The 26,398-nt window shown below is 37.6% G+C and overlaps 1 protein-coding gene across 3 annotated transcripts in view; it reads right to left on the minus strand.

Moving 5' to 3' along the window:
* Positions 1 to 26,398, minus strand: part of Asb3 (ankyrin repeat and SOCS box containing 3) — a 124,809-nt gene that overhangs the window by 44,977 nt on the left and 53,434 nt on the right. For all 3 annotated transcript variants that reach the window (XM_059275117.1, XM_059275118.1, XM_059275115.1), the window contains exons 6-8: positions 24,300 to 24,477; positions 21,513 to 21,710; positions 8,951 to 9,211 (exon numbers count right to left, since the gene is read on the minus strand). In XM_059275117.1, the coding sequence (XP_059131100.1) occupies positions 8,951 to 9,211; positions 21,513 to 21,710; positions 24,300 to 24,477 (637 nt within the window). The remainder of the gene's footprint in view (positions 1 to 8,950; positions 9,212 to 21,512; positions 21,711 to 24,299; positions 24,478 to 26,398) is intronic.

Consider the following 26,398-nt stretch of genomic DNA (forward strand, 5'->3'; position numbering starts at 1 on the left):
TGTGGATGTATGAAGAAGTTAAAGCAAAATGATTAAGAACAAAGATTTGAAAGTCACACAAAACTCCAGGATATGAAGGATGAAGGTACTGGGCTATTCAGATGGAGACAGTTAATGGTTTTAGGCGAAGAACATTAACAATGTGACTAAGGAAAAAGTGGAGGTCCTGAAGACAGGCACCACCTGGGGTTCAGGATAAAGGGGAACAGACTGTCAGGGTTGTCTACAGCTATTCAATGTGTTCTGTCAGATTCAAAGCACAGTCACAGGAGTCAACAGCCAGACACAGAGGAAGCAATATGTGAAGAAAAGCTATGGCCATTTAAAGTAAAATGTGAAGCAAAACCTCCCTTTGCTGTTACTCCAAAGACACTGCTCTGAGGAAGAAACTTCCAGCTAATCCCATCAGGCTGGTCCCCAAATCCCAAATGGAATCACTTTGGAGGCATCTAAACTATGTGGTACAGAACAACAAATGGCAATACTTTTCAGGATAATAGTTCATTGATGAATTAATATTCCACCAGAATATTCCATATTGACTGTTTTACCATGCAAAGCTACTAACTTAAGATTTTGAATGTATTTCTTCTTAAGAGATGCTTTTATTGAAAATAAATAGTACACCTGGGGGGGCGGGGAAGCATAGTCAGAAGGTGACTCCTATAATAGTGAAGGGGATCTGTTGCTAGCTAGCCCCAGAGGAGAGCTAATTGTGAAATATAGTAGGACATTAGTGGCATTTACAAAACTTTGTTAATTACCAGATATAACTGGCACTCACAAGTATTATACATCTCACTAAAACACTTGGGGAGAAGGAGAGCTGTTATGACAAACATGCAAAATTTGAAATTACAGATTCCCAATAAATTATCAGTAATCTTTATATTTCATTCAATTACCTTAAAAATAGTTTTGCACAAATTAATATAAAACAATAAAAAGAATGGCAACTATGAGCATTTGACAGGCAAATATGAATTTCTTAATAATCTGTTGAGAGTACAATCAAGGATTCAATCTATTATTAGGAAACTGGGATCAGAAAGTTTACCTCACTTTGCATTGACTTTACTCCCCAAACCACTGACCAAGGAGCAGTCTCTCTTCACAAGTAGCATGATTAGCAGAGTGTCAGAGAGAGATAACAGTACTAAGCATAAAGCTTGATGAAAATTCCTAAATTCTAGGTAGAGGTAATGAGAAAGTGAGATACCAGGATACACTATCAAATAAAGGCTCATTCTTCACATAAAGAGAGGCCATGGGTAGAAAGCAGAGTCCACAGAAATGCAAACCTAACTTACATATAGGGAATGTTCCTCAGAGAGATCGATCAGCAGGGAAATATGCTGTAAAACCTGATGACTTTAGTTCAATATCTGAAATTGATCCTTGCAAGGCTAATAGATGTTTCCTTAAAATTCTGCAAAATAACATGTTCTCTATTCAACTGGAGACTTTGGTTCTATTTTCTCACTTGACTTATCAGGCCCGAGGTACATACCAGGGTATACCACAGGTATCTATCTCAGATAACAACTTTTGCTAAGGCTAGAAGTGGGTAGAAACAATCTTGTCATCACAGAATCCTGACTCAACATTCATATAATCTCTCATAAATGGCTAATTGAGAAACAACTAGAACTAAGTACGTTATAGCTTCAGATACTTCAAAAAACATTTAGTAAGGAAGACAAATTTCAGAAGACAAGCTGCTATAGTGTAGAAATATACTGCCATAGATATATTAAGAGAGGCATAAGTAAGTTAAGCATGGCAGTACATGCCTATAATCCCAGCACTCAGGAAGTTGACACAGGAGGACTGCAAAGTCAAGACCAGTACAGGTTACTAAGACTCTTGTCTCCACAATACATAGAGGGGCATAACAAATGGCCAAGAGAGCCGGGCAGTGGTGGTGCATGCCTTTAATCCCAGCACTAGGAAGGCAGAGGCAGGCGGATCTCTGAGAGTTCAAGGCCCGCCTGGGATACAGAGTGAGTTAGTGGAAAGGCGCAAAGCTACACAGAGAAACCCTGTCTGGAAAAAACCAAAAAAGGCCAAGAGTAGAAAAAAGGTCCCTCAGGAAAGTACCATGGAAGCTATACCTCTCTTAAACATTTGCCGTCACTTCTTATAGAACTCTGTGCTTTTAAGATCAATTTGACTGTTTGTAACCCTCAATTCATTCAGCCCAGCATAGCTATGTGGTCAATTCTCTCACACAATGCACCTAGGACAGTATACACACATGCACACGCACACACCTACCCTCCTCCTACAGTAGAGATCTCAAGAACTGATGGTGAGAGCCCACCAGCACCAATTGGACTAAGTGGCCAGCACACAGGTCTCCTGCAAACAGGTCCTCCATCAAACCCTGTAACCCACAAGCCTCACCTCTCCCAAAACCCGCCATCCAAGACTGCAGCTGCTCTGAGACAGAGTTCGATTATTGGACTAAGAGCTGCTCCCTGAGACAGAGTCCATAAGCACCGATTGAACCAAGAGCCCAGATTAGAACAAGAGCTCCCATTGGACTAAGAGAGGCTCGGCTCCATCAGACACAGACACCGCTTGTACCGAGTGAAGGAAGAGATAGGTAGATGCCAATGCAAAAATACAGTCAACAACATAAAGATAATTATGGAACCATCAGAACCTAGTGGTTCTACATCAGCAAGACCTGAACATACCAACGCAGAAGCAGCATAAGAAATCAACCTTAAAATGACTTTAATAGAGGTCTTTAAAGAGGAAATGAAAAATTCCCTTAAAGAAATTAAGGAAAAGACAAAAAATTGGAAGAAATCAATAAATCCCTGAAAGCAAGCCAAGAAAAAGCAATTAAACAGGTGAAAGAAACAGTTCAAGACTTGAAAACTGAAATAGAGACAATGAAGGAGACACAAACTGAGAGAATGCTAGAATGGAAAATCTGAGTAAACAGGACCTACAGAATCAAGTATAACAAACAGAATGCAAAAGATGGAAGAAAGAATCTCTGGCATTGAAGATATGATAGAAGAAATAGATTCGTCAGTCAAAGAAAACATTACAGCCAAAAAAGCCATAACACAAACATACAGGAAATTTGGGACACCATGAAAAGACCAAACCTAAGAATTATAGAGATAGAAGAAGAAGAAGAGGAGGAGGAGGAGGAGGAGGGGGAGGAGGAGGGGGAGGAGGAGGAGGAAGAGGAGGAGGAGGACGACGACCACCACCAACTCAAAGGCACAGAAATATATTAACCAAATTCATAGAAGAAAACTTTCCCAACCTAAAGAAGGAAATGCCCATGAAGACACAAGAAGCTTACAGAACACTAAATAGACTGGATCCAAAAAAAAAAAAAAAAAAAAAAAAGTTCCCTTACCACATAATAATAATCAAACCACTAAACATACAGAAATAAAGGAAAAAAGCTACAAAGGAAAAAGGCCAAGTAACATATAAAGGCAGACCCATGAGAATAACACCTGACTTCTCAATGGAGACTCTGAAAGCCAGAAGGTTCTGTACAGACATTGTGCAGACACTAAGAGACTAATGGATGCCAACCCAGACTATTATACCCAGCAAACTCTCAATTGCCATAGAAGGAGTAAACAAAATATCCCATGATAAAACCAGGTTTAAACAATATCTATCCCCAAATCCAGACCTACAGAAAGTACTAGAAGAAAAAATACAACCTAAGCAAGTTAGATATACCAATGAAAACACAGGGAATAGATAAACCCACACTGCCAGGCAGTGGTGGTGCATGCCTTTAATCCAAGCACTTGGAAGCAGAGCCAGGCACATCTCTGTGAGTTCAAGGCCATCCTGGACTACAAAGATATCCAGGACAGGAACCAAAACAACACAGAGAAACCCTGTTTTGAAAAATCAAAAAAAAAAAAAAAAAAAAAAAGAAAAAAAAAAAAAAGAAAAAGAAAAGAAAAAGAAAAAGAAAAAGAAAAGAAAAAAAAAGATTTTGCCGGGCACTGGTGGTGCACACGTTTAATCCAGCACTCGGGAAGCAGGGACAGGAGAATATTTGTGAGTTCGAGTCCAGCCTGGTCTACAAAGTGAGATCCAGAAAAGCCTCCAAAGCTACTCAGAGAAACCCTGTCTCGAAAAAACAAAAACAAAACAAAACAAAAAGATAATCCCACATCAACAACACCAAAGAAGGGAAACACACAACACTACCACCCAAAAATAACAAAAATTACAATCACTTGTCATTAATATCCATTAATATCAATGGTCTCAATTTGCCCATAAAAAGACATGGAAAGGACATGAAAACAGGATCCATCCTTCTCTTCAACTTCAAAGACAGATACTACCTCAGAGTAAAAGGCTAGGAAAAGACTTTCTAATCAAAAGGACTTAAGAAGCAACCTGGTGCAGCTATCCTAATAACTAATAGAACAGACTTTAAACTACAATCAATCAAAAGACATCAGGAAGGACATTACATATTTATCACAGGGAAAATACACCAAGATGAAGTCTCAATTCTGAACATTTATGCACCAAATACAAGGGCACCCACATTTGTAAAAGAAACATTACTAAAGCTTACATCACACATCAAATCCCACACACTAGTAGTGGGAGACTTCAACACCCCACTCTCACCAATGGACAAGTCTTAACAGACAGAAACTTAACAGAGAAATAAGGGAACTAACAGAAATATGACTCAAAAGGACTTTCTACAAAACATTCCACCTAAGACAAAAGAATATACCTTCTTCTCAGCACTCCATGGAAACTTCTCTAAAATCGACCACAAGCGCAGTCACAAAGCAAATCTCAACAGATACAAAAAAAATTGGAATAACCTCCTGTATTTTATCGGACCACCATGGCTTAAAGTTAGATTTCAACAACAAAAGTTACAGAAAGCCTAGAATCACATGGAAACTGAATAATGCCCAACTGAATCATCAATGGGTCAAGGAAGAAATAAAGAAAGAAACTATAGATTTCCTAGAATTCAATGAAAATGAATGTACAACATACCCAAACTTACGGGATACTATGAAAGGAAAAATCCATAGCTCTAAATACCCACATAAAGAAGATGGAGAAATCTCATACAAAGGAATTAACAGCACACCTATAACAAAAACAAGCACACTCACCCAGGATGAATTGACGCCAGGAAATAATCAAATTGAGGGCTAAAAGCAATAAAATAGAAACAAAAAGAACAATAGAAAGAATCACTGAAACAGAAAGTTGGTTCTTTGCGAAAATCAACAAGATAGACAAGCCCTTATCCAAATTATCCAAAAGGCAAAGAGAAAGCATCCGAATTAACAAAACCAGAAAGGAAAAGAGAGACATAAAAACAGACAACAAGGAAATCCAGAGAATCATCAGGTCATACTTCAAAAACCTGTACTCCACAAAATCAGAAAATCTAAAAGAAATGGACAATTTTCATGATAAGTACCACATAACAAAGTTAAATCAAGACCAGATAAACTATTTACATAGATCAATATTCCCTAAGGAAATAGAAACAGTCATTAAAAGTCTCCCAACCAAAAAAAGTTCAGGACGAGATGGCTTCAGCACAGAATTCTACCAGATTTTCAAAGAAGAGCTCATACCAATACTCTTCAAATTGTTCCACACAATAGAAACAGAAGGAACATTACCAAACTCTTTTTATAAAGCTACAATTAGCCTGATACCCAAACTACACAAAAATGCAACAAAGAAAGAGAATTACAGACCAATCTCCCTCATGAACTTTGACGCAAAAGCACTCAATAAAATATTGGCAAACTAAATCCAAGAACACATCAAAAAAATTATCCACCATGACCAAGTAGGCTTCATCGTAGGGATGCAAGGAAGGTTCAACATACAAAAATCTGTCAATGTAATCCACCATATAAACAAACTGAAAGAAAAAAAACACATTAGATCATCTCATTAGATGCTGAAAAAGCCTTTGACAAAATCCAACACCCCTTCATGACAAAGGTCCTAGAGAGATCAGGAATACAAGCAACATACCTAAACATAATAAAGGCAATTTACAGCAAGCCAACAGACAACATCAAATTAAATGGAGAGAAACTCAAAGCAATTCCACTAAAATCAGGAACAAGACAAGGCTGTCCACTTTCCCCATATTTATTCAATATAGTACTTGAAGTTCTAGCCAGAGCAATAAACAACAAAAGGAGATCAAAGGCATAGAAATTGGAAAGGAAGAAGTCAGACTTGCACTACGTGCAGATGATATGATACTGTACATAAATGACCCCAAAAATTCTACCAGGGAACTCCTACAGCTGATAAACTTCTTCAGTAATGTGGCAGGATACAAGATTAAGTCAAAAAAATCAGTGGACCTCCTATATAGAAATGATAAAAGGGCTGAGAAAGAAATCAGAGAAACATCGCCCTTTATAACAGCCACAAATGATATAAAATAACTTGGGCTAACTCTAACTAAGCAAGTGAAAGACCTGTATGACAAGAACTTTAAGTCTCTGAAAAAAGAAATTGAAGAACATATCAGAAAATGGAAAGATCTCCCATGCTTATGGATAGATAGGATTAACATAGTAAAAAATGTCAATCTTACCAAAACCAATTTACAGATTCAATGCAATCCCCATCAAAATCCCAACACAATGCTTCACAGACCTGGAAAGAACAATACTCAACTTCATATGGAAAAACAAAAAACCCAGGATAGCTAAAATAATCCTATACAATAAAGCAACCTCTGAAAGCATCACCATCCCTACCCTCAAGCTCTACTATAGAGCTATAGTAACAAAAAACAGCTTGGCACTGGCATAAAAACCGACATGTAGACCAACAGAATAGAAATGAAGACCCTGACATTAATCCACACACCTATGAACACCTGATTTTTGACAAAGAAGCCAAAATTGTACAAGGGAAAAAGAAATCATCTTCAACAAATGGTGCTGGCATAGCTGGATGTCAATATGTAAAAGATTGCAAATAGATCCATATCTGTCATGCACAAAACTCAAGTTCAAGTGGATCAAAGACCTCAACATAAATCCAGGTACACTGAACTTGATGGAAGAGAAAGTAGGAAGTAGTCTTGAATGCACTGGCACAAGAGACCATTTATTCCTAAATATAACACCAGTAGCACAGACACTGAGAGCAACAATTAATAAATGGGACCTCTGAAACAGAAGCTTTTGTAGGGCAAGGTCAATAAGACAAAATGACAGTCTAAAGAATGGGAAAAGATCTTCACCAACCCCACATCTGACAGAGGGCTGATGAAAAATATATAAAGAATTCAAGAAACTAGACATCAAAATACTGAACAATCCAATTTAAAAATGGGCTACAGAGCTAAACAGAGAATTTTTCAACAGAAGAATCTCAATCGGCCAAAAGACATTAAAGGAATTGCTCAGCATCTTTAGTCATCAGGGAACACAAATTAAAATGACATCTGAGATACCTGTCAGAATGGCTAAGATCAAAAACACTGATGACAGCTTATGTTGAGGAAGATGCAGAACAATGGAAACACTCCTCCACTTGGTGGGAGTACAAACTTGTACAACCACTTTGGAAATCAGTATGGCAGTTTCTCAGAAAATTGGGAATCAATCTTCCTCAAGACCCAGCTATACCACTCTTGGGCATATACCCAAGGAATGCTCAATCATACCACAAAGACACATGTTCAACTATGTTCATAGCAGCATTATTTGTAATAGCCAGAACCTGGAAACAATCTAGATGTCCCTCAACTGAAGAATGGATTAAGAAAATGTGGTACATATACACAATGGAGTACTACTCAACAGTTAAAAAACAACGATATCATGAAATTTTCAGGCAAATGAATGGAACCAGAAAATATTATCCTGAGTGAGGTAACCCAGACTCAGAAGGACAAACATGGTATTTACTCAATCATAAGTGGATACTAAATGTAAAGCAAAGGATAACCAGACTACAACCCAAGCTCCAGAGAAGATAGCTAACAAAGAGGACCCTAAGAGGGACGCATAGATCACTCAGTGAAGGAGAAATAGATGAGATCTACACGAGCAAACTGGGGGGAAAAGGAGGTAATAGACAGCAGGGATGGGGAGGTTTGAGCTGGAACATGGACAGAGTGAGAGAGTAAGGAAGAGATACCATGATAAGTGACGACATCATAGTAATAGGGAGAAACAGGGTGCTAGGGAAGTTCCCAGGAACCCATAAGGATGACCCCACCTTAGACTACTAGCAATAGTCGAGAAGGTTCCTGAACTGGCCTACTCCAGTAACAGATTAGTGAATACCCTGTCATCATAGAGCCTTCATCCAGTAACCAACGGAAACAGATACAGAGATTCATGGCCTGGCGCCATGCCAAGCTCCAGGAGAGCAATCAATGAGAGAGAGGAGGGACTCAATGGCAAGGGACATAGAGATCATGATGGGAAAACATACAGAGTTGGCCAACCAAACTAGTAGAACCTCATGAACTGTGGACCAATAGCTGTGGAGCGCCCATGGTACTGGACTAGGCCCTCCAGATAGGTGAGACAGTTGTTTAGCTTGAACTAGATAGGGGGCCCCCAGGCAGTGGGATCAGGATGGGTCCCTGGTGCATGAGCAGGCTTTTTGGACCCCAGTGCCTATGGTGGGACACCTTGTGCAGCCTTGGTTCAGGGGGAAGGAGCTTGGACCTGCCTCAACTGATGTACCAGGCTCTGCTGACTTCCCATGGGAGACCTTACCTTGGAAGTGGGAATGGGGAATGGGTTGTGGGGAAAGGCTGGGGGGCGGGAGGAGGGAGGAGAGGGGGATCTATGGTTGGTATGTAAAATGAATAGAAAATTTCTTAATAATAGTAATAAAAGAACTGATGGCATGTTTGAGGCCGTCTCATTACCAATGGGGAGAGCCTACTAGAAAGATTTCTTACCAAGAGCTGCTGCACAGCAGAATCAATGGGTCAAATCCAGCAAGCAGGAGATGTGGCAGCCACTCTTTATATTTTGTTTGTGCTTTAACTGCATAACTTATAAATTCAGATGTATGATTCCAAGGAGCCAACAGGCAAACTTTCTTTAAAAAGCAGCAAAACATTGAAAACTTCTCATACTTGAGGCAGTATGCCAAGTGAAGTTCATTTAACTGGGCTCCATACTTCAAAAGAATGTTCACAATTCCAACGAAGTCACAGCTTCACCAAAAAGCAAAACAAAATACAAAGAACTTTAAAAGTTAGACTTCTACACAACAAATACTTCTTAACAAATTTTTAATAGTAGTTAAAAATGAGAACAAAGCCGGGCGGTGGTGGCGCACGCCTTTAATCCCAGCACTTGGGAGGCAGAGGCAGGCGGATCTCTGTGAGTTCGAGGCCAGCCTGGGCTACCAAGTGAGTTCCAGGAAAGGCGCAAAGCTACACAGAGAAACCCTGTCTCGAAAAACCAAAAAAAAAAAAAATGAGAACAAGAATGCAATGAGTTGAAATGAGGTAATGAAGAAAACTTTACAGAGGCACAGTTATGCTTACAACTATAAGATTTTTAAAGTACCTTGACAAAGACACCTTTTTTTTAGCTATAATGTTTTGTAGAATTAAGCATTTCTCCTAAAAATTTTTTAAAGTTAATGAACAACATGATAAGTCCCTGAAGATTAATTCATTCTAGAAAGCTCCATGTTATGTAGCCTTAGCCAATTTCCACTCTTTTATATTTGGCCAGCATGTATTATAACTATCACACAGGAAAGCTTTTCTAATGAACACACTTAACTTACATTTTAAAGTTAATCTTCCTTATCAGACACTTTTATGAAATAAGCATGTATCATTTTTATCTATTAAATTGGCTGTTTAAAAAAAGATCATCCAATACTGACAGATGAACTGAAACTGACTGAAAGCAGATGTGATCCTTATTTGAGAGAGCCACTTGGCAAGACCATCAAAACAGGTAGGGCTACAAAAAGAGCACAGACCCTGAAGTCACCTAAAGTGAGTTACTCTACTTTTCTGGCACTACATAAGTATTTATGAAAATAAATAAATAAATGAAATACTACATATATAATAAATATACTTATTTAGGCAAATATGTCTATTTACATTTAAATATACTTATGTAAATAAATATAAAGTGTATAAAAGTATGAAAATTTTCAGATTTCTTATTCAGTAATATAATCTTTGGAAATTTGTCCAAAAGACAAAATTGAAGATAAATTGTGACCCATTTGTAGAAATATGTTATTAACAGTACTATCTGTAGCAGACTTTAGAAAAACACCACCTAAACATTCAACAACAAAGAATCAGGTAAATAAGCATAACATATTACAGCCATCAAAAACTGCAATTTTGAGTTACATGTTCATATTTTAAAAACTCTTCATAATTTTAAGTTTCACAAAGAATAATAAACATATAGTTCACTGTGCAGACAACTGATAAAGAAGTTATACAGGAATAAAATTATTCTCCCTTTGAACTTGGCATTATATCATTTAAAAGAATTATAAATGTTAAAATATTTTCAATAATTATTAATACAGAATCTAGAAAAGAATAAGACTTTTATATTAAATAAATGTAAAATGTCTAAACTATAGTCATGTAAGAACAACTACGTCTTAAGACACATAAAACTTGACAAGTGCAGTATAGCACATACCTTTAATCCTAACACTTGAGAGGCAGAGGCAGGCGGATCTAGAGCCAGCCTGGTCTACTTAGGTCAACCAGAGCTACATATTGAGAAAGAAAAAAAAAAAGATTCTCTAATGAGGAAAACAAAATACTGTATACAAGCCTGGAAAAATCAAAGTATAGGATGAAGCTATTTTTAAGCAAATTATAAACTCAATGTTCATCAATCTTTAAATACTTTTCAGAAGTACCTTTCAAATTAAAGCAATAGGCCCAATCATTAATCTGAGGAAAGTATAATAAAGAAGAGTATAAAATTCCTTAAAAGTCTATAAATACAGGTGCAATGATGTATTAATTGTAAATATAAACTTATCCTAAGTGTCCAGATTCGTCAAACATTTGTAGTAGATCCATTCATCCCCCTACAATACCACAAGAAGAATTCTCAGAACATTGTTTAACCTTGCATTCCAAGTTTAATTATAGAATTACTTTCATCCAATGTATTTTCTCTTAATTAGTATCCTAGAAAAGATGCTCAATAAGCTAACCCTAAACTTCTTCCAATTAGTATACTCACATAGCCTATGTTAAAAGAGCACACTCTCAAAAGGTCAGTGTTACAGTATAGGCACTCCCTTTTCCAACAAAATTATCATTCCCAAGGAAAACAGCAAGTGTGAAATATACTGAAGAATCATAAAACGTTGTCAGCACACTCTGAGCATCTGCCACAGTTACTGTAAATGATCTCAAACACAAAGGCATGCTCCATATGACCTTGATTATTCCATGTCATTAAGCACAGTAAATTATCAGTGTTAGGTAATCTTTGGTTAAAATATAAATAATATGGATATATCTATATATGTCTCTTAAAATACTACTTCTCTCTATCCCAAGCCCTGATGACAAATTGGGTAAGCTCTTCAGATCCTAGAGGGAGAAAAAGTCTATCCTGCAGACACAAACACCAAGAATTAACTATGACATAAAGAGACAGCTCATTGCCTAAATAGTGAACAATCTGAGGAAGTGAATTATCTGAGTAAGAAGAGAAATTTAAAACTAAAACCCAGCAAAAACTTTATTTGATGGCCATTTTTCACCACTATGGTGTTTGATGTTTAGAAATAGACGGAAATATGGTACTTACATAAAAGAAGTACAGTAATAGAAAATTCTACATGAAACATGGTATACTTTAATCAAATAGAAATGGACAAACATTTGGGGCATTTCATGTTCAATTAGTGAACAAAATGTTTAAGCATCGTATTAGCTAATTATCAAAATGCCATGGGGTTTTTAGCCATTGGCTAAAAATAAAATGAGAGCACTCAGCTTTGTCTTATGTACCCACTTAAGAAACCTAGAACTGACACAATGACTCCTATGAACCTAATGTGGTAAGAGTAACCAGTATCAGTGAGATACACAGACAAAATAAGCTCTGCTAAACTACATTCTCCTTCTATGGTCAGAAATAAGAGTATGAATTTATTCTTGCAATCTCTCAATTCCCATACTCTTTCCCCATTCAAAGTCATTCTTTCTTTATATTTGCTTATTTAGGCTGAGTTACTCTGCTGTGTCCTTGAGACACCAGCTTCATATCACTGTAGCTGATAACATCGAACCCCAAGGAGGAAACTTCCTTTGCTGTAGGATCTATTCAGTGGCAGAGGAAACACTTCCCATCATAGCATGAAATTGAGAGAATGGCCACTGGTTCAAAAAGAAATGCATCATCACATATATCCACCAAAAATGTTTCAGAACATTAATCCTGAGCTAAACAGTGAACAATTTTTTTAAAAAAACCATAGAGTTACTATTTGTATGTATTACTTTTGTCATCCTCTGATTCTACTTACAAGAGCAGGTAAGGGTTAGCAAGCAGGTCAATAATATAAGGTCACAAGTACTAAATAGATACATTTCAGAGAAATACTAGAAAACAGGCAAATGAAAAAAGACTTTTCCTCATTAATACCTATGTCAAATAAGTATTAATTAAATCTTTATGTAACTTTATCCCAAATTAACATTAATGTAACTATACACTGCTACTGTAAAAACAAAATTTCAAAACTTGTATAAGTAAACTTATTTCACTGCAATATCAAGTTAATCTCAGAAAATACAATATTCCAAGTACCTGCTATCAATGATATGGCCCAAATTTAAGTTCTTATTAATTATCTGAACATTGGATGTAAGAAATCCATTGTTTCTTTTTCTTTTTTTTTTTTTTTTTTTTTTTTTGGTTTTTCGAGACAGGGTTTTCCTATGTAGCTTTGTGCCTTTTCCTGGAACTCACTTGGTAGCCCAGGCTGGCCTCGAACTCACAGAGATCCGCCTGGCTCTGCCTCCCGAGTGCTGGGATTAAAGGTGTGCGCCACCACCGCCCGGCCCATTGTTTCTTTTTTTTTTTTATAAACTTACAGCTTATCTGCTTGATCTGCTCGTCTGACAGATTTTCACTAATAGTTTTTATTTATTATGTATACAGTGTTCTGTCTGCATGTATGCCTGCAGGCCAGAAGAGGGCGTCAGATCTCATTACAGATGGTTGTGAGCGACCATGTGGTTGCTGGGAATTGAACTCAGGACCTCTCTGGAAGAGCAGTCAGTGCTCTTAACCACTGAGCCATCTCTCCAGCCCCCCATTGTTTCATTTTTTAATAAGGACAAGTAATACCATGGTTATTTTGGAGTTAAACTACATTCAATTATGCTTACTTTTTATGAGTGGTGATTCTGATAAACTTGATAAATGCTTTAGGCATATGATTGCCCAAGTTAAAGTAGTTAAAAATGTTATTTTTAATTTTCAGCAGTATCTTTCGCAACCCAGCAGACACTACCAATAGTATTATCTCCATACGCTCAAAGAAAACCTATTGGGAAAATTAAGAGTTTCTTGGTTGATTACAAAGCTCCACACACACTCCCAAAATAATCAAGTGATTTTCATTTCACATGTACAGGGGCACACTAATGTGTTAATTAATTGCCAGGCATTTAGCTAATTCAATGTAGTGTACGAACTAAAAATATAATTTTTCTAGATAAATAGAGGACAGAAGGAAAAACAGAACTAACTCAGACATTTCTCTATGTACCAAAAGCTGTGCACTCGACATGTCCTGACAACTCCTTTATCTACATATGGTAGACATATGTGATTATCATGCTATTATCCTTTAGATTTAATCCTTTGAGAAAGGTTGCCCTTTAATTCAATTCCCTACAATGTAGACCAGCCAAAGATGTACCAAAATTTAACATACTGCCATAGCTTCCAGATAAACAAACAAACAGTCAATTAGAAAGGCCAGAATATACCACTGCAGTACTGATGATGCTGATGTCTGGGCATTTTCTACAGGCTAACAAATAATATTTTCCAATGACTTTTCTTACCTAAAACTTACTTGTTTTAAAAACACACTTATTCACTTAACAAGTTCTAATTGAAGAAAATAATTCATAGGCCTTTCCAAGATCCATCAAGTCAGATTTCAATTTTTAATTTCTTGCTTTACAAAGTACTTCAGAGAACGTTGGTGACCACAGAAATACACTTTTCTTCTATTTTTGCTTCACAGTGATTTGTTTTAAGCACCTTTTTCTCTGTTTTGTCCTGAGTTGCTGAGCTGCTTATATGTATAACTTTAAGTCTTTAGAGTTGAGACATTTAGAGCCATAACAACTTATTCTTTTTTTCTAGACTAATAAGTTTTTCCTCTTCTGACTTCAACTGCGTGAAACCTGTTGATATTTTTCCTCAGGCTTCTGTGGCTCTGCCCACTACTAACTCCTATCCCCCTGTCTTTTTCCTTTATAAATATTTTCAGCTTTTTGTTTGCATTTTCAAGGTAAACTTTATTTGGTATTTTTTTTCATTTTTTATTAAGAAATTTTTTATTCATTTTACATCCCAACCACAGATCCCCCTCTCTTCCAACCAAACCCACTGCGCCCCCTATCCCATTCCCTCCTCCAACAAATTAAGGCCTCCCATGAGGAGTCGGCAGAGCCTGGTACATTCAGTAGAGACAGGTCCAAGCCCCTTTCCCTGCATCAAGGCTGTGCAAGGTGTCTCACCATAGGTAGTGAGCTCCAAAAAGCCAGCTCATGCACCAGGGATGGATCTTGATCCTATTGCCGGGGGGGTGGGGGTGGGTGGGTGGGGGGTGGGGAGCTCTTAAGCAGATCAAGCTACACAACTATATCGATTATGCAGAGGGCCTAGTCCAGTCCTATTCAGGCTCCACAGCTGTTGGTCTAAAGTTCATGAGTTCCCCAAACCAAGCTATTTGATTGTCTCTATAGGTTTCCCCATCATGATCTTTTGATGGATGCCCTTTGCTCATAGAATCCCTCTTCCCTGTCTCCTGCAGCTCAGCCTGGTACTTGGCTGTGGATCTCTGCATCTGCTTCCATCAATTACTGGAGAAAGGCTCTATGATGACAATTAGGGTATTCACTGATCTGATTACTGGGGTAAGCTAGTTCACCCCAGCCTTCTTTCAATGTTTATTCACTCTAGGGTAATTCTACAAGCCTATCTTCAAGATAGCTGACTTCGCTGTCACTTCTGTTCTGCTTTCAAGCCCATGCAATGAATTTTGCTTTATACTTTTTACTCCTCAGCTTCTCCTCAGAGAACTTCTACTTTTCAGTTTTGTAAATGTATTTACTTCATGAAGCCCAGCTATAATAACTGCTTTCAATGACTTGCTATTTCCAACATCTGGATCATCCCAGGCTTGACAACTGTTCATTGTCTTTTCCTTGAGATTAACTATATGGTTCTTCATATATCTAGTAATTTTAGAGTGCATCCTAGACAAGGTAAATGTTATGTTCTGCAAGTTCTGGGTCCTGTGTCTTGTCATCCTTTGATGACTAATAGGTTTATTCATTTGATTTAGCAGGCAGATAATATAGTTAGGTTCAGATTACAATTTCTGCTATATCTTCAACAGACAGTATTTCTTCTTAATGTTGCTTCTGTTCTCAAAGTCTTTGTTATGCAGTTTTGGGCCTGATCTAAGGGCTTACTTAAGGCTTTGGTCATAGTTTAAATTTTGCTTTCAACAATCTGGACTCTCCTGTACATTTGAAACTAACAGTGAACCTAAGAATATGCAAATTCATATGCATAATCAGCAGGTCTCTCCAATACTGCCCTTATGCAGTTCTGACACTTTCATTCTAATTAGCTAATTGCTCACATGGAAAAACAGGTTTGTATTGGGATTTTAGCTGCTGGAGCCACTGCTACTACCCAGCTTCAGACTAGGGCCCTCACTCAGAGCAATACAGTAAGAGAAAAAGTAAACTGGGGGATCCACTGTCCCATAGGGTCCTCACTCAGAGCAATACAATAAGAGAAAAAGTAAACTGGGGGATCCACTGTCCCATAGGGTCACCTCACCAAATTACCACATTTATCACCTGCCTACTTTGGTATATGTGGCAGAATAGTTGGGTAGTTCCTTTTTTTTAAATTTTAACCAGTGTTATTATTTTGTGGTTGGTTGCTTGGTTTTTCAAGATAGGATGTCTTGTAATACAGGCTGGCTTCCAACTCCCTTTGTGACTCAGGATGCCCTTGATCTCCTGATAGCTATGTCTCTACCTCTCCAGATAATGGTATGTGTCACCATACTAAGCTTGATCACAGCTTTTAAATATAATTAAAAAGACAGCAAGAGTGAGGCTGCAGTGGGGTTACTTCCGCTAAGCTAGTAAGTGACCCCACACTGCACATGAATAATTCAGTAGCATTGAAAGCTAGTCATGGTGGTACACACCTATAATCATAGCATCCTTGGTTACATAGTAAGTTCAAGACAAGTCTGAGATATATAAGAACTTATCTTAAAAAAATAAAAATAGCACTGAAATTTACCCAGAAAATTCTACAGAGTAACTTACATATAAAAAGTAAACCAATGAAGATAGAGGGATGATTCAGGCAGTAAAATAATTGCCAACCAAGTATCAACCAGAGCCTTTCACTCACTTAAGAACCAGGTGCAGCAAAGTGACTCTTTAACATCACTGCTAAGGAGTGAGACATGGTAGAGACAAAACAGATCCCTAGAGTTCACTAGCCAGTCATTCTAGCTCTATATTCAATGAGAGACTCTGCCTCAAAAACTAAGATGGAGAGCCACAAGAAAACAACCAACATCAATGTCTGGCTTCCATACACACGTTCACACGTGTACATGTACCCACAAGGGTACATTAACATACATACACATACAAAATAAATTTTTAAAGAAGCAAATCAACTGTGGATTCCTTAAAAATTACAACTGCAGGAGGATAATGAGAAAGTTCAATCAGTAAAGCATTCACTTTACTATGTCTATGAGGACCTGATTTTAAACCCTAAAACCCACATTTTAAAAAAATACAATTTGGGGGGCTGTGGATATAGTTCAGAGGTAGATTGCTTACCTAGTATATTCAAGGTACTAGGCTCAATCCTTAGCAAAGAGGGAGAGAATGACATTGAGTAAATAAATACAATCCTGGACTATTTGTTTAGAAGAAAATAAAGGACCAAATGACCACTTCTAGCAAATATATATTATACAAGCACATTATTAAAGGAGAAAAATAAATACTCTGCCTTTCAAGATTAGATTTATATTTTTTAAGATATGCTACTAAACATTATTTATTGCAGCATATTGACCTTCATAGAGACAGTGCCAGGATAAATGAAAACTAGAAGGGTACTGAATGATGCCTCAATGAGGAAAAAATTAAGCAAGGGCAAAGGACATGCCTTTAGTACAGCACAGACATTGTAAATCGCTATGCAAATATAAAGCACATTCTTATTAGTGCACATCTTATGGGGATGGTAGTTTTTTCACCTCCTCTGTCTCTGATGCAGTATATACAAATGCTACTAATACTATTCATCCCATTAGGTTTCAAAACCTTAAGGAATAGGGGCCATGTTTCAGTTTTCTCGATACATTTCATATGATCCACTTGAGTTCTCACTATGGTATTAGTCAACTAATGCTATTTACTAGCTTTGTCAAAGTCAAAGGAGAAAGAAGACTGCCCTTACAATTTCAACTAATGCTGGGAAGCCTTTGTAAAACCTCTCGCACTGGACATCGTCTATCTAAATTCTGTAAAATGCTGCCTACCTCTAGGGGAACACAATTAATGGTTAAGGTACTGCAAGCCCAACAAGAATAATGTTGTATGATCTACTTCACTTTAGCCATACAGCAGCTATTGGCAGAATGAGCAAAATGACCATTTCTCAAAAGGAAGAGGAGGAGGAGGAATCAAGGGAGGAGGAGAAAGAGCAGCAGCAATCTACAATGGTGCTCACACCTGTAATCTTAGCAGAAGGCAGGCACAAAAGGAGAATTCTGGAAGCTCAGGAAATAACATGTGAGGACTTATACAATGAAATTTTAGAAAATTATTAAAGTTGTGAATAAACTGGGACTTGAATGCTTAGATTAACTAGAATTTCAAATCTTCATATGAAAATGTAAACTGTGGAAGCTTAAATTTGAAACAAAATAAACTATTTTACTTAGAGAATGTTAGGAGATACAGAGATGTAAAAAGAGAAAAAATATAGTGAATACATTGTTTTGTTTTTCACATGATTTGTGTGTGTGTTTGAGAGAAGGGGGGAGGGAGGGAGGGAGGGAGGGAGGGAGGGAGAGAGAGAGAGAGAGAGAGAGAGAGAGAGAGAGAGAGAGAGAGAGAGAGAGAGAGAGAACATGCCCAGAGCTCAGAGGACAGCTTACAGGAGCTCCTTTCTTCCATCATGTGGGTCCTGAGGATTAAACTCAAGTTGTCAGACTTGATGGCAAGTGCTTTTACACAATGAGATATCTGGCTGGACCAGTGAAAATGTTTAGACAGAGTGAAGTTGTATCACAGCTAGATATCCATAACAATGACTTCAATAAAGCCAATGATATTTGTAGTATGCCTGTAACCACTTCTGCATCATTAAAAATAATAGTATCTATGGCCACAGGAGTCAGGGTTAGAGTTAGGGTTGGGGTTCTGGGTGAAAATTGGAAGAGTTATGTGTTCTGAACTAGCAGTGGGAACAGCAAATGATTTCCCATGAAGAAGGGTGTCTTGACTCATAGCATAGTGTGCTTGCTGGATATGGGGCATTCTATTACAGACCAAGGAGAACTGGAGAAAAAGTACCAGTCTGTTTGGGGATGTGTTGCTTGAGTTTTCCTGCCTGGCCCACAGTCAGGACAAATCTCTCTCACCTGCCAGTCCCACAGCCTCAGACCCGACCAAGTAAACACAGAGACTTATATTGGTTACAAACTGTATGGCCGTGGCAGGCTTCTTGCTAACTGTTCTTACAGTTTAAATTAATCCATTTCCATTAATCTATACCTTGCCACATGGCTCGTGGCTTAACGGCATCTTCACAAGCTGTTTCTCATCATGGTGGCTGGCAGTGTCTCTCTGACTCAGCCTTCCACTTCCCAGCTTTATTCTCCTCCTTGTCCCGCCTACACTTCCTGCCTAGCCAATGGCCAATCAGTGTTTTATTTATTGACTAATTAGCAACACATGTGACATACAGAACATCCCACAACAGGGATGTATTGTGGATGCTGAACTGATATTCCTGAACTGATAAGATACTACCATGGTTATTTATTAAGCGCTGTTTATGGTGCAAGAGAAGCCATGAGGCACGGAAAAAACCCACTATATAAGAATTTATAAAGGGAAGGGAATAGAAACGGTGTGCATAGGCCTATAAAATGACCATGCAGGAAGAGAGAGAAGAATAGGTGGAACCTGTTTTATAGGTACCCCCCACCGCACATGCGCATATGGGCTTACATAGCTACACCATGCATGTGCATAGATTACGTGATCACACAGAGCAGAGATTACATAGGACATAAGGCCCTAGGATGACTAAGCATCTTGCCTGCCTACTGGACAGCGCATGTGCAGTCATATAGCTGGGGGAGTGGCTGGGAATTCTAACAACCATTCCTTGGTAGTTGAGGCCCAAAAGAACAATTAGAATCTGAAAACTGTTCAGTCTTTCAAAGACGATGCTGCCAATTCACTGTCAGAAAGCCGTAAATGAAAAAAATCTAAGAAGCCCAGAACCAAAACCCCCAAGATTCAGTTTTTTTACTCCAAGTGTCCTAAAATAAAATATGCCAACATATTGCTCTCAAGAAACAACACACTAAGAAAGTAAAGAGGAGGCTGCAGAATATGCTAAACTTTTGGCCAAGAGAATGAAAAAAGCCAGGAACAGATTGTCCAGAGATGTAGGCTGTCCTCACTGAGAACTTCTACTTCTAAGTCTCAGTCCAGTCAAAAGTAAGAGTGCTAGGGATGGAGAGATGGCTCCACAGTTAAAAAGATTGGCTGCTAATCTGGAGAATGTAGGTTCGATTCCCAGCACCCACATAGCAGCTAACAACTATCAGTAACTCCAGTTCCCACTTCTGGCCTCTGTGGGCACAGTGTGCAGACATATATGCAGGCAAAACACCCATGTACATAAAATAATAATAAAATTTAAGAGTCATTAAGAGTAACAAATAGCCAGTTGTGGTGGTACATGCTGGTAGGATTTGCTGAAGTAGGCGGAGGCAGGAGGATCACGAGTTCGAGGCCAACCTGGGCTACACATTTGAAAAAAAAAAAAAGAGTAACAAATAAATGATTAGGACTTTAAAAATTGATTTTTATTTTTAATGGAGCACAAGCATTATTTTATATTGTTTTTCTTATAGTCTTACTATTGTGTATGTGTGTCTGTCCATGTGGATGCCACAGGACAACCTTGGATATTTTCCTCAGGAAGGCCATCCATTTACTTTGAGGTAAGTCTCTCGCTGGTCTGGAACTCATCTATCAGGCTAGACTAGCTGGCCATCAAGCCTCAAGGATCCTTCATTCTCCTGTTCCCTACCACTGGGATGAAAAACACACACCATTACACCCAGTATTTAATGTGGATTCTGTGGAATGAATTCAAATCCTCATGTTTACTAAGCTATTTCCCTACCCTCATATTCTTAATGTCTTTCTTTGCTGTTGTTGGTGGTCTTTTTTAAGACAAGGTCTCTCTATGTAGCCCTGACTGTCCTGAAACTCACTATATAGATAAGGCTGGCCTTGAACTCACAGGGATTCGCCTTCCTCTGCTCCCAAGGTGCTAGGATTAAAGGTGTGAGCAACTACACTCAGCTACCGATGTCTACTGTAAAACTTTAGGAATCCCAAGGTCAAATTATTGACCAAAACTTAAAAAGCAGCATTAACTCTTCATTTATTCTACTTCACAGAACTGTAGCAGAATATGAAAATAAATATTTGGCTTTTAAAATATAATTATTATGATGTACACTAAGAAATGCTATATAACAAAAATGTTAATGTTACAGTATTTGAAAGCCAAGATTTTATTGTAAAGTTTATAAAATAAATAAATAAACAAAAAGGTTTAAGGTAAAATGACCTGAAGTAGTTACTGCCTTACTTGATAAAAGTTCCATTTTTGATTCTTGAATCATTTCAGAGACATCAGAGTAGCCTGCATTTTAAATACATTTAAAGTATTCCCTAACACTCCTACACTAAAAGTGTAATCCAGGTCCAAAAAGAAAAAGTAAACAATCTGGCATTATCAACCTGACTTCTGCTAGACTGAAGAACAGATCTTGTAGCAAACCTTTTCTAGATTAGTACTAACAGAGACACCAAGTTTTGCTATGAAGAAAAGTCACTTGGGAATTAAAAAGAAGCAAAATGTAACAAGCATACTTACTCCTTTTGAAAAGCCATGCACAGAGGGGAACTGAATCCAAAGACCAAGCACATCTGAGCATCAGGGCTGTAGCCATTTTGCAGTAGTATTTCCAGGCACTCTTCCCGTCCTCCAAACACTGCAGAGTAAACAGGGCTCACTTTGTCGGGTCCAGTGTCACAAGCCCGGTTAGTAAGTGGTATTAACAAGTCCAAGATCCTTCAAATATACAAATGGGAGGAATATTTAATATAGTAAATACACCTGCTTTCCTTGTTCACTATTACTTGCCTTACCACCACCACGACTTATGCTCCTAAATCCAATTTTACTTTTGATATTTCAGGACCTAACAAATTATTTAAATATTCATTATATTAAATATAAACTAGCTGGGAAATGAGGGGCTAGGGATATTGCCCAGAGATAGAGTGCTGACATACAATGCTGGAGGCCCTGGGTTCAGTTCCCAGCACTAGAAATTATATATTAACCAGTTGTGGAAACACATACCTATAAGTCAGCAGTCGGAAAATTCCAGGAACCAGAGTTACCTAGAAAGGCTCTGTTCACAAACAAACAAATAATAACAAAAGATAAAATGAAGTACTTTCCTTCTTAAACACTAATTGGTTTTGTTTCCTTGTTAGTAAGAATTTTTGAAGATCATGAGTGACAATGAAATTAGAAATTAATGCTATAGTAAAATACTGCATTCTCAGAAAAAAATGTAATCATTGACATCTGTGGTATATTTATAAAGAAGTGGCTGCTTTCCCTCCATAAAACACACGTGAACTAACACTGGAGGAGAACTAAACCACAGGTAGATTATCTTTAAAGCAGGCTATAGATGAAATCAGTGGCAACAGATTTCTCAAAATTGGGTACAATTAAGGACAAATTCTTATAAGTTTTGGTATCAATTTAAAGCTGAGTATAACTGTTAAAAGATTTTTCTAGGTGCTGGAGAGATGGCTCAGCGGTTAAGAGCACTGTCTGCTCTTCCAGAGGACCCAGGTTCTATTTCCAGCTCCCACATGGCAGCTGACAACTGTCTGTAGCTCCAGCTGTAGGGAATCTGATACCCTCACATAGACATACATGCAGGCAAAACACTAATGCACATAAAATAAGAATTAAAGATTTTTCTAAATAAATAATAAACAATTAGAGGAAATTGCTGTGGGATGGTCTGTTTGTCAAGTGTGTTGCTGATTGGTCAGTAAATAAATCACTGATTGGCCAGTGGCTAGGCAGGAAGTATAGGCGGGACAAGGAGGAGAATAAAGCTGGGAAGTGGAAGGCTGAGTCAGAGAGACACTGCCAGCTGCCACAATGACAAACAGCATGTGAAGATGCCGGTAAGCCACGAGCCATGTGGCAAGGTATAGATTAATGGAAATGGATTAATTTAAGCTGTAAGAACAGTTAGCAAGAAGCCTGCCACGGCCACACAGTTTGTAACCAATATGTCTCTGTGTTTACTTGGTCGGATCTGAGCGGCTGTGGGACTGGCAGGTGAGAGAGATTTGTCCAGACTGTGGACCAGGCAGGAAAACTTTAGCTACAGGAAATGGATTTAAAACATTTTTGTAAAGAACACAAAATTGGGTGTGGACCTGGGAAAAGTTGGAGGAGGGTGATTATGTTCAAAACATGTATCAAAGTCTCAAAGAACTAATAATAAATTTTAAAGAGCAAGCAGAAGAAATATCAAATGCTGAAACCAAGTATGTTATTAAAAGTAAGAATCTGCATGACACCTCTTAAATATAATAAATGTGTCTAAGTTTTAAAGATGAACTAGAAAAAGTATACTGCCACATGGCTTACAAAGAACTTTGAGCCGGGCGTTGGTGGCGCACGCCTTTAATCCCAGCACTCGGGAGGCAGAGCCAGGCGGATCTCTGTGAGTTCGAGGCCAGCCTGGACTACCAAGTGAGTTCCAGGAAAGGCGCAAAGCTACACAGAGAAACCCTGTCTCGAAAAACCAAAAAAAAAAAAAAAAAGAACTTTGAGGATACATGCTACCTAGCAACAAAATATCCAGCTTGTGGACTCCATTTTCCTACTGTCTAAACACAATGATTATTTTGTTATTTTTAATTAAACAACACTAATGATATCTATAGAAAGTACTATTGAAGAATTATGACACTGCAAACATGATTTTTAAATCTGTCCATACTGATTTATGGGAGGGAGCCTTATTCTTATTGACTTAACCATGTTACTAACTTCTAAAATTTCCATACTCCCCAATATACATTCTCCAAAATATACTAATAATTTCCTAGGGACTTCTAGTAAAGAAAGAATAACAGAAGCAAGAAACAATACCAGACCAGAAGTAAGATTAGGTAACAAGTCTAATCAAAGGGTTTAGGATGGGATGGACTACTCATCACACACAAAAGGAAAATACCATTCCAAAAACATCAAAGACTCTTTCTGAAGACAGGGAGATAGTGCAAATTAGTAAGGCCATTACACTGCTAGTTGAAGATACTTGGTATAAAGCCAGGAGGAAAGGGAAAGGATGGCCATTAGCTGTAGAAATAATGAGAAAACTCCAGTACCCACCCCATCTCTAGCCATTCTTCCACAAAGTGGGAAAATGGAAAATTTAGACGAACTGAGAGGAGATGAAAACAGCATAGGGGAAATGAGGCAGAAATTTAGGCATCCTTCAAAATGGTTAGAGAAAGGAATGACCAAGGATTTTACCTGGAGGTAAAGGGTGTGGCTCAGATCTACCCTTTATTTGCTTTTAATTCTCTTAATGAGACCATTTTTAGCACTTACTTTTTATGGCCCATTTGTGCAGCAGCATGAATAGGCAATTGCCAATTGTCTTCATTACAGTAAAGATCAGGATCTGCCCCACTGGACAGCAAAAGTTCCACACATTTTATATGACCCTCTTGTGCAGCAATAAACAAGGGAGTAGCTTTGTCTGAGGCTTGACAATTGATATTTGCACCTAACACACACACACAAAAAAACCATTTAGCCAATAATCCTCATAGGTCTTTTTAAAAAATAACATGATAACATAAATTTCAAACTACCATAAAAGGCTTTCATGGTACAGCAGCTTTCACCCTTAGTGGATGCTGTTAGGGAAAATATACTTATTTTACAAACCTGTTGACAATTATTTAAATTGTTTTTGGTCTCTATTAGTAAGAATATAAACAATCATATTTTAGAATTCATTTTTAGCGAAAAAAATCATATTCAATGAAGGCTACTTATTACAATCCCTCTTCCAACAAGCACTGTGGGTTCAAAGTACAAATATTTTAAGGATTTATTTTAATGTGTATTCATAATTTATATGCACACATCTGTGCACGTGCATGTAAGTATCCATGAAGGCCAGAAGAGGGCATCAGATTCCCTTGGAGGTGGAGTCCATAAACAGTAAGTCCACCTAACATGGATGCTGCATCTGAATTCCACCCTTCTGCAAGGGCAGCACATGCTCTTAGCCTCTCAAGCCCCAAAATATAAACATTTTGGAAGGAAAAGAGGCTAGATGTGTTGATAACGACCTATAATTCCAGTTCTTTGGATTCTGAGAAAAGAGGATTACAAATAAATACACTGATGATAATTCCCAGGAAAGCATAAATTATGAGACTTTATGGATGTCACTAACCAATTTTAGACTAAGCTTTAAGAGGGAAATTACCATTAGATATATGGCTAATATATATGGGATCTAAGACTAAAAACTATATTGATTAGTCTTACTTTATTATTAGTCTTTTCTTCCTTTATGAGTATTGCATAGTAAAACCAAGAATAAATTGGGACGATGTTTTTTAATGGATTTTAGTAGATTTTAAAATAAAAACTCTGTTATTTTAATACTACTATATACAGATTGGAAAAGGCAGCCAGACATGGTGGCGCAAACATTTAATCCCAGTGCTTGGGAGGCAGAAGCAGGCAATTCTCTGTGAATTAAAGGTCAGCCTGGTCAACACAGTAAGTTTCAGGATGGCCAAAACTACATAGTGAGATCCTGTTTTCATAAATAAACAAACACACAAACAAAAAGATTTGAAAAGGCTGAAAATGACTTTACTTCTTGTAAAACAGTATATTTCCCTAATCTTATCACCAGCAAATAACGTATTAAATCTGTTAAGATTTATGCTATCACATAATAGTGCTAATTTTTAATTTCCCAAATATATCTCAGTATAAAAAACACCATAAAACATGGGGGAAATTGACTATCTTTTATTCAAAATAATCTTATATAAGTACACCTTAAACAAGCTACACAGGGTAAATTAAAGATGGCGTGAAGCCTTCATGAATTGAAAACATGCTAGGCAACTAGAGCCATCTTGACTTGAGTGCCTCATCTGCTGTCAGCTTCAGAGAGACAAACACAGTCACTAAGAAAAGAAGGAGTCCAACACCAAGACCTGTTTTAAAAAAAAAGAAATCAACCTTCTAGTCTGAGTGATAACTTCCAAGTATCAGAAATAATAAGGAATCAGATCCTCTAAAACTACAATGGAAAAGGATTAAAAAATAACAGACACTGAAAGTCATTTTTAGAAGTGAGTTATATAGTTACATTATAAACAGATCTTCATAGCTTTTAATTATACAAAAATTACCATTTATAAGTGTAGAGACAAGAAAAATTAAAAACAAAAAAATACAGGAGTAAACATGCCCTGATTGTGCTGAAAAAACATTAGTTTCTAGATCTCTGGCCAGTAGTCTGGGGTTCTTAATGTTAAAACATATAATTTCAAGAAGTAATTTGAGAATCCTCTTCTTTAAGATACAGGTTCATAATTTCTCCGACACCTTCACCTCAAACTTCATGAAGGTGCATTTCTTTCACTTCCTATCTTGACTTTATGTAAAGATTT

This window comes from Peromyscus eremicus, chromosome 10 (assembly GCF_949786415.1).
Source record: "Peromyscus eremicus chromosome 10, PerEre_H2_v1, whole genome shotgun sequence".
NCBI classification, from domain to species: domain Eukaryota; kingdom Metazoa; phylum Chordata; class Mammalia; order Rodentia; family Cricetidae; genus Peromyscus; species Peromyscus eremicus.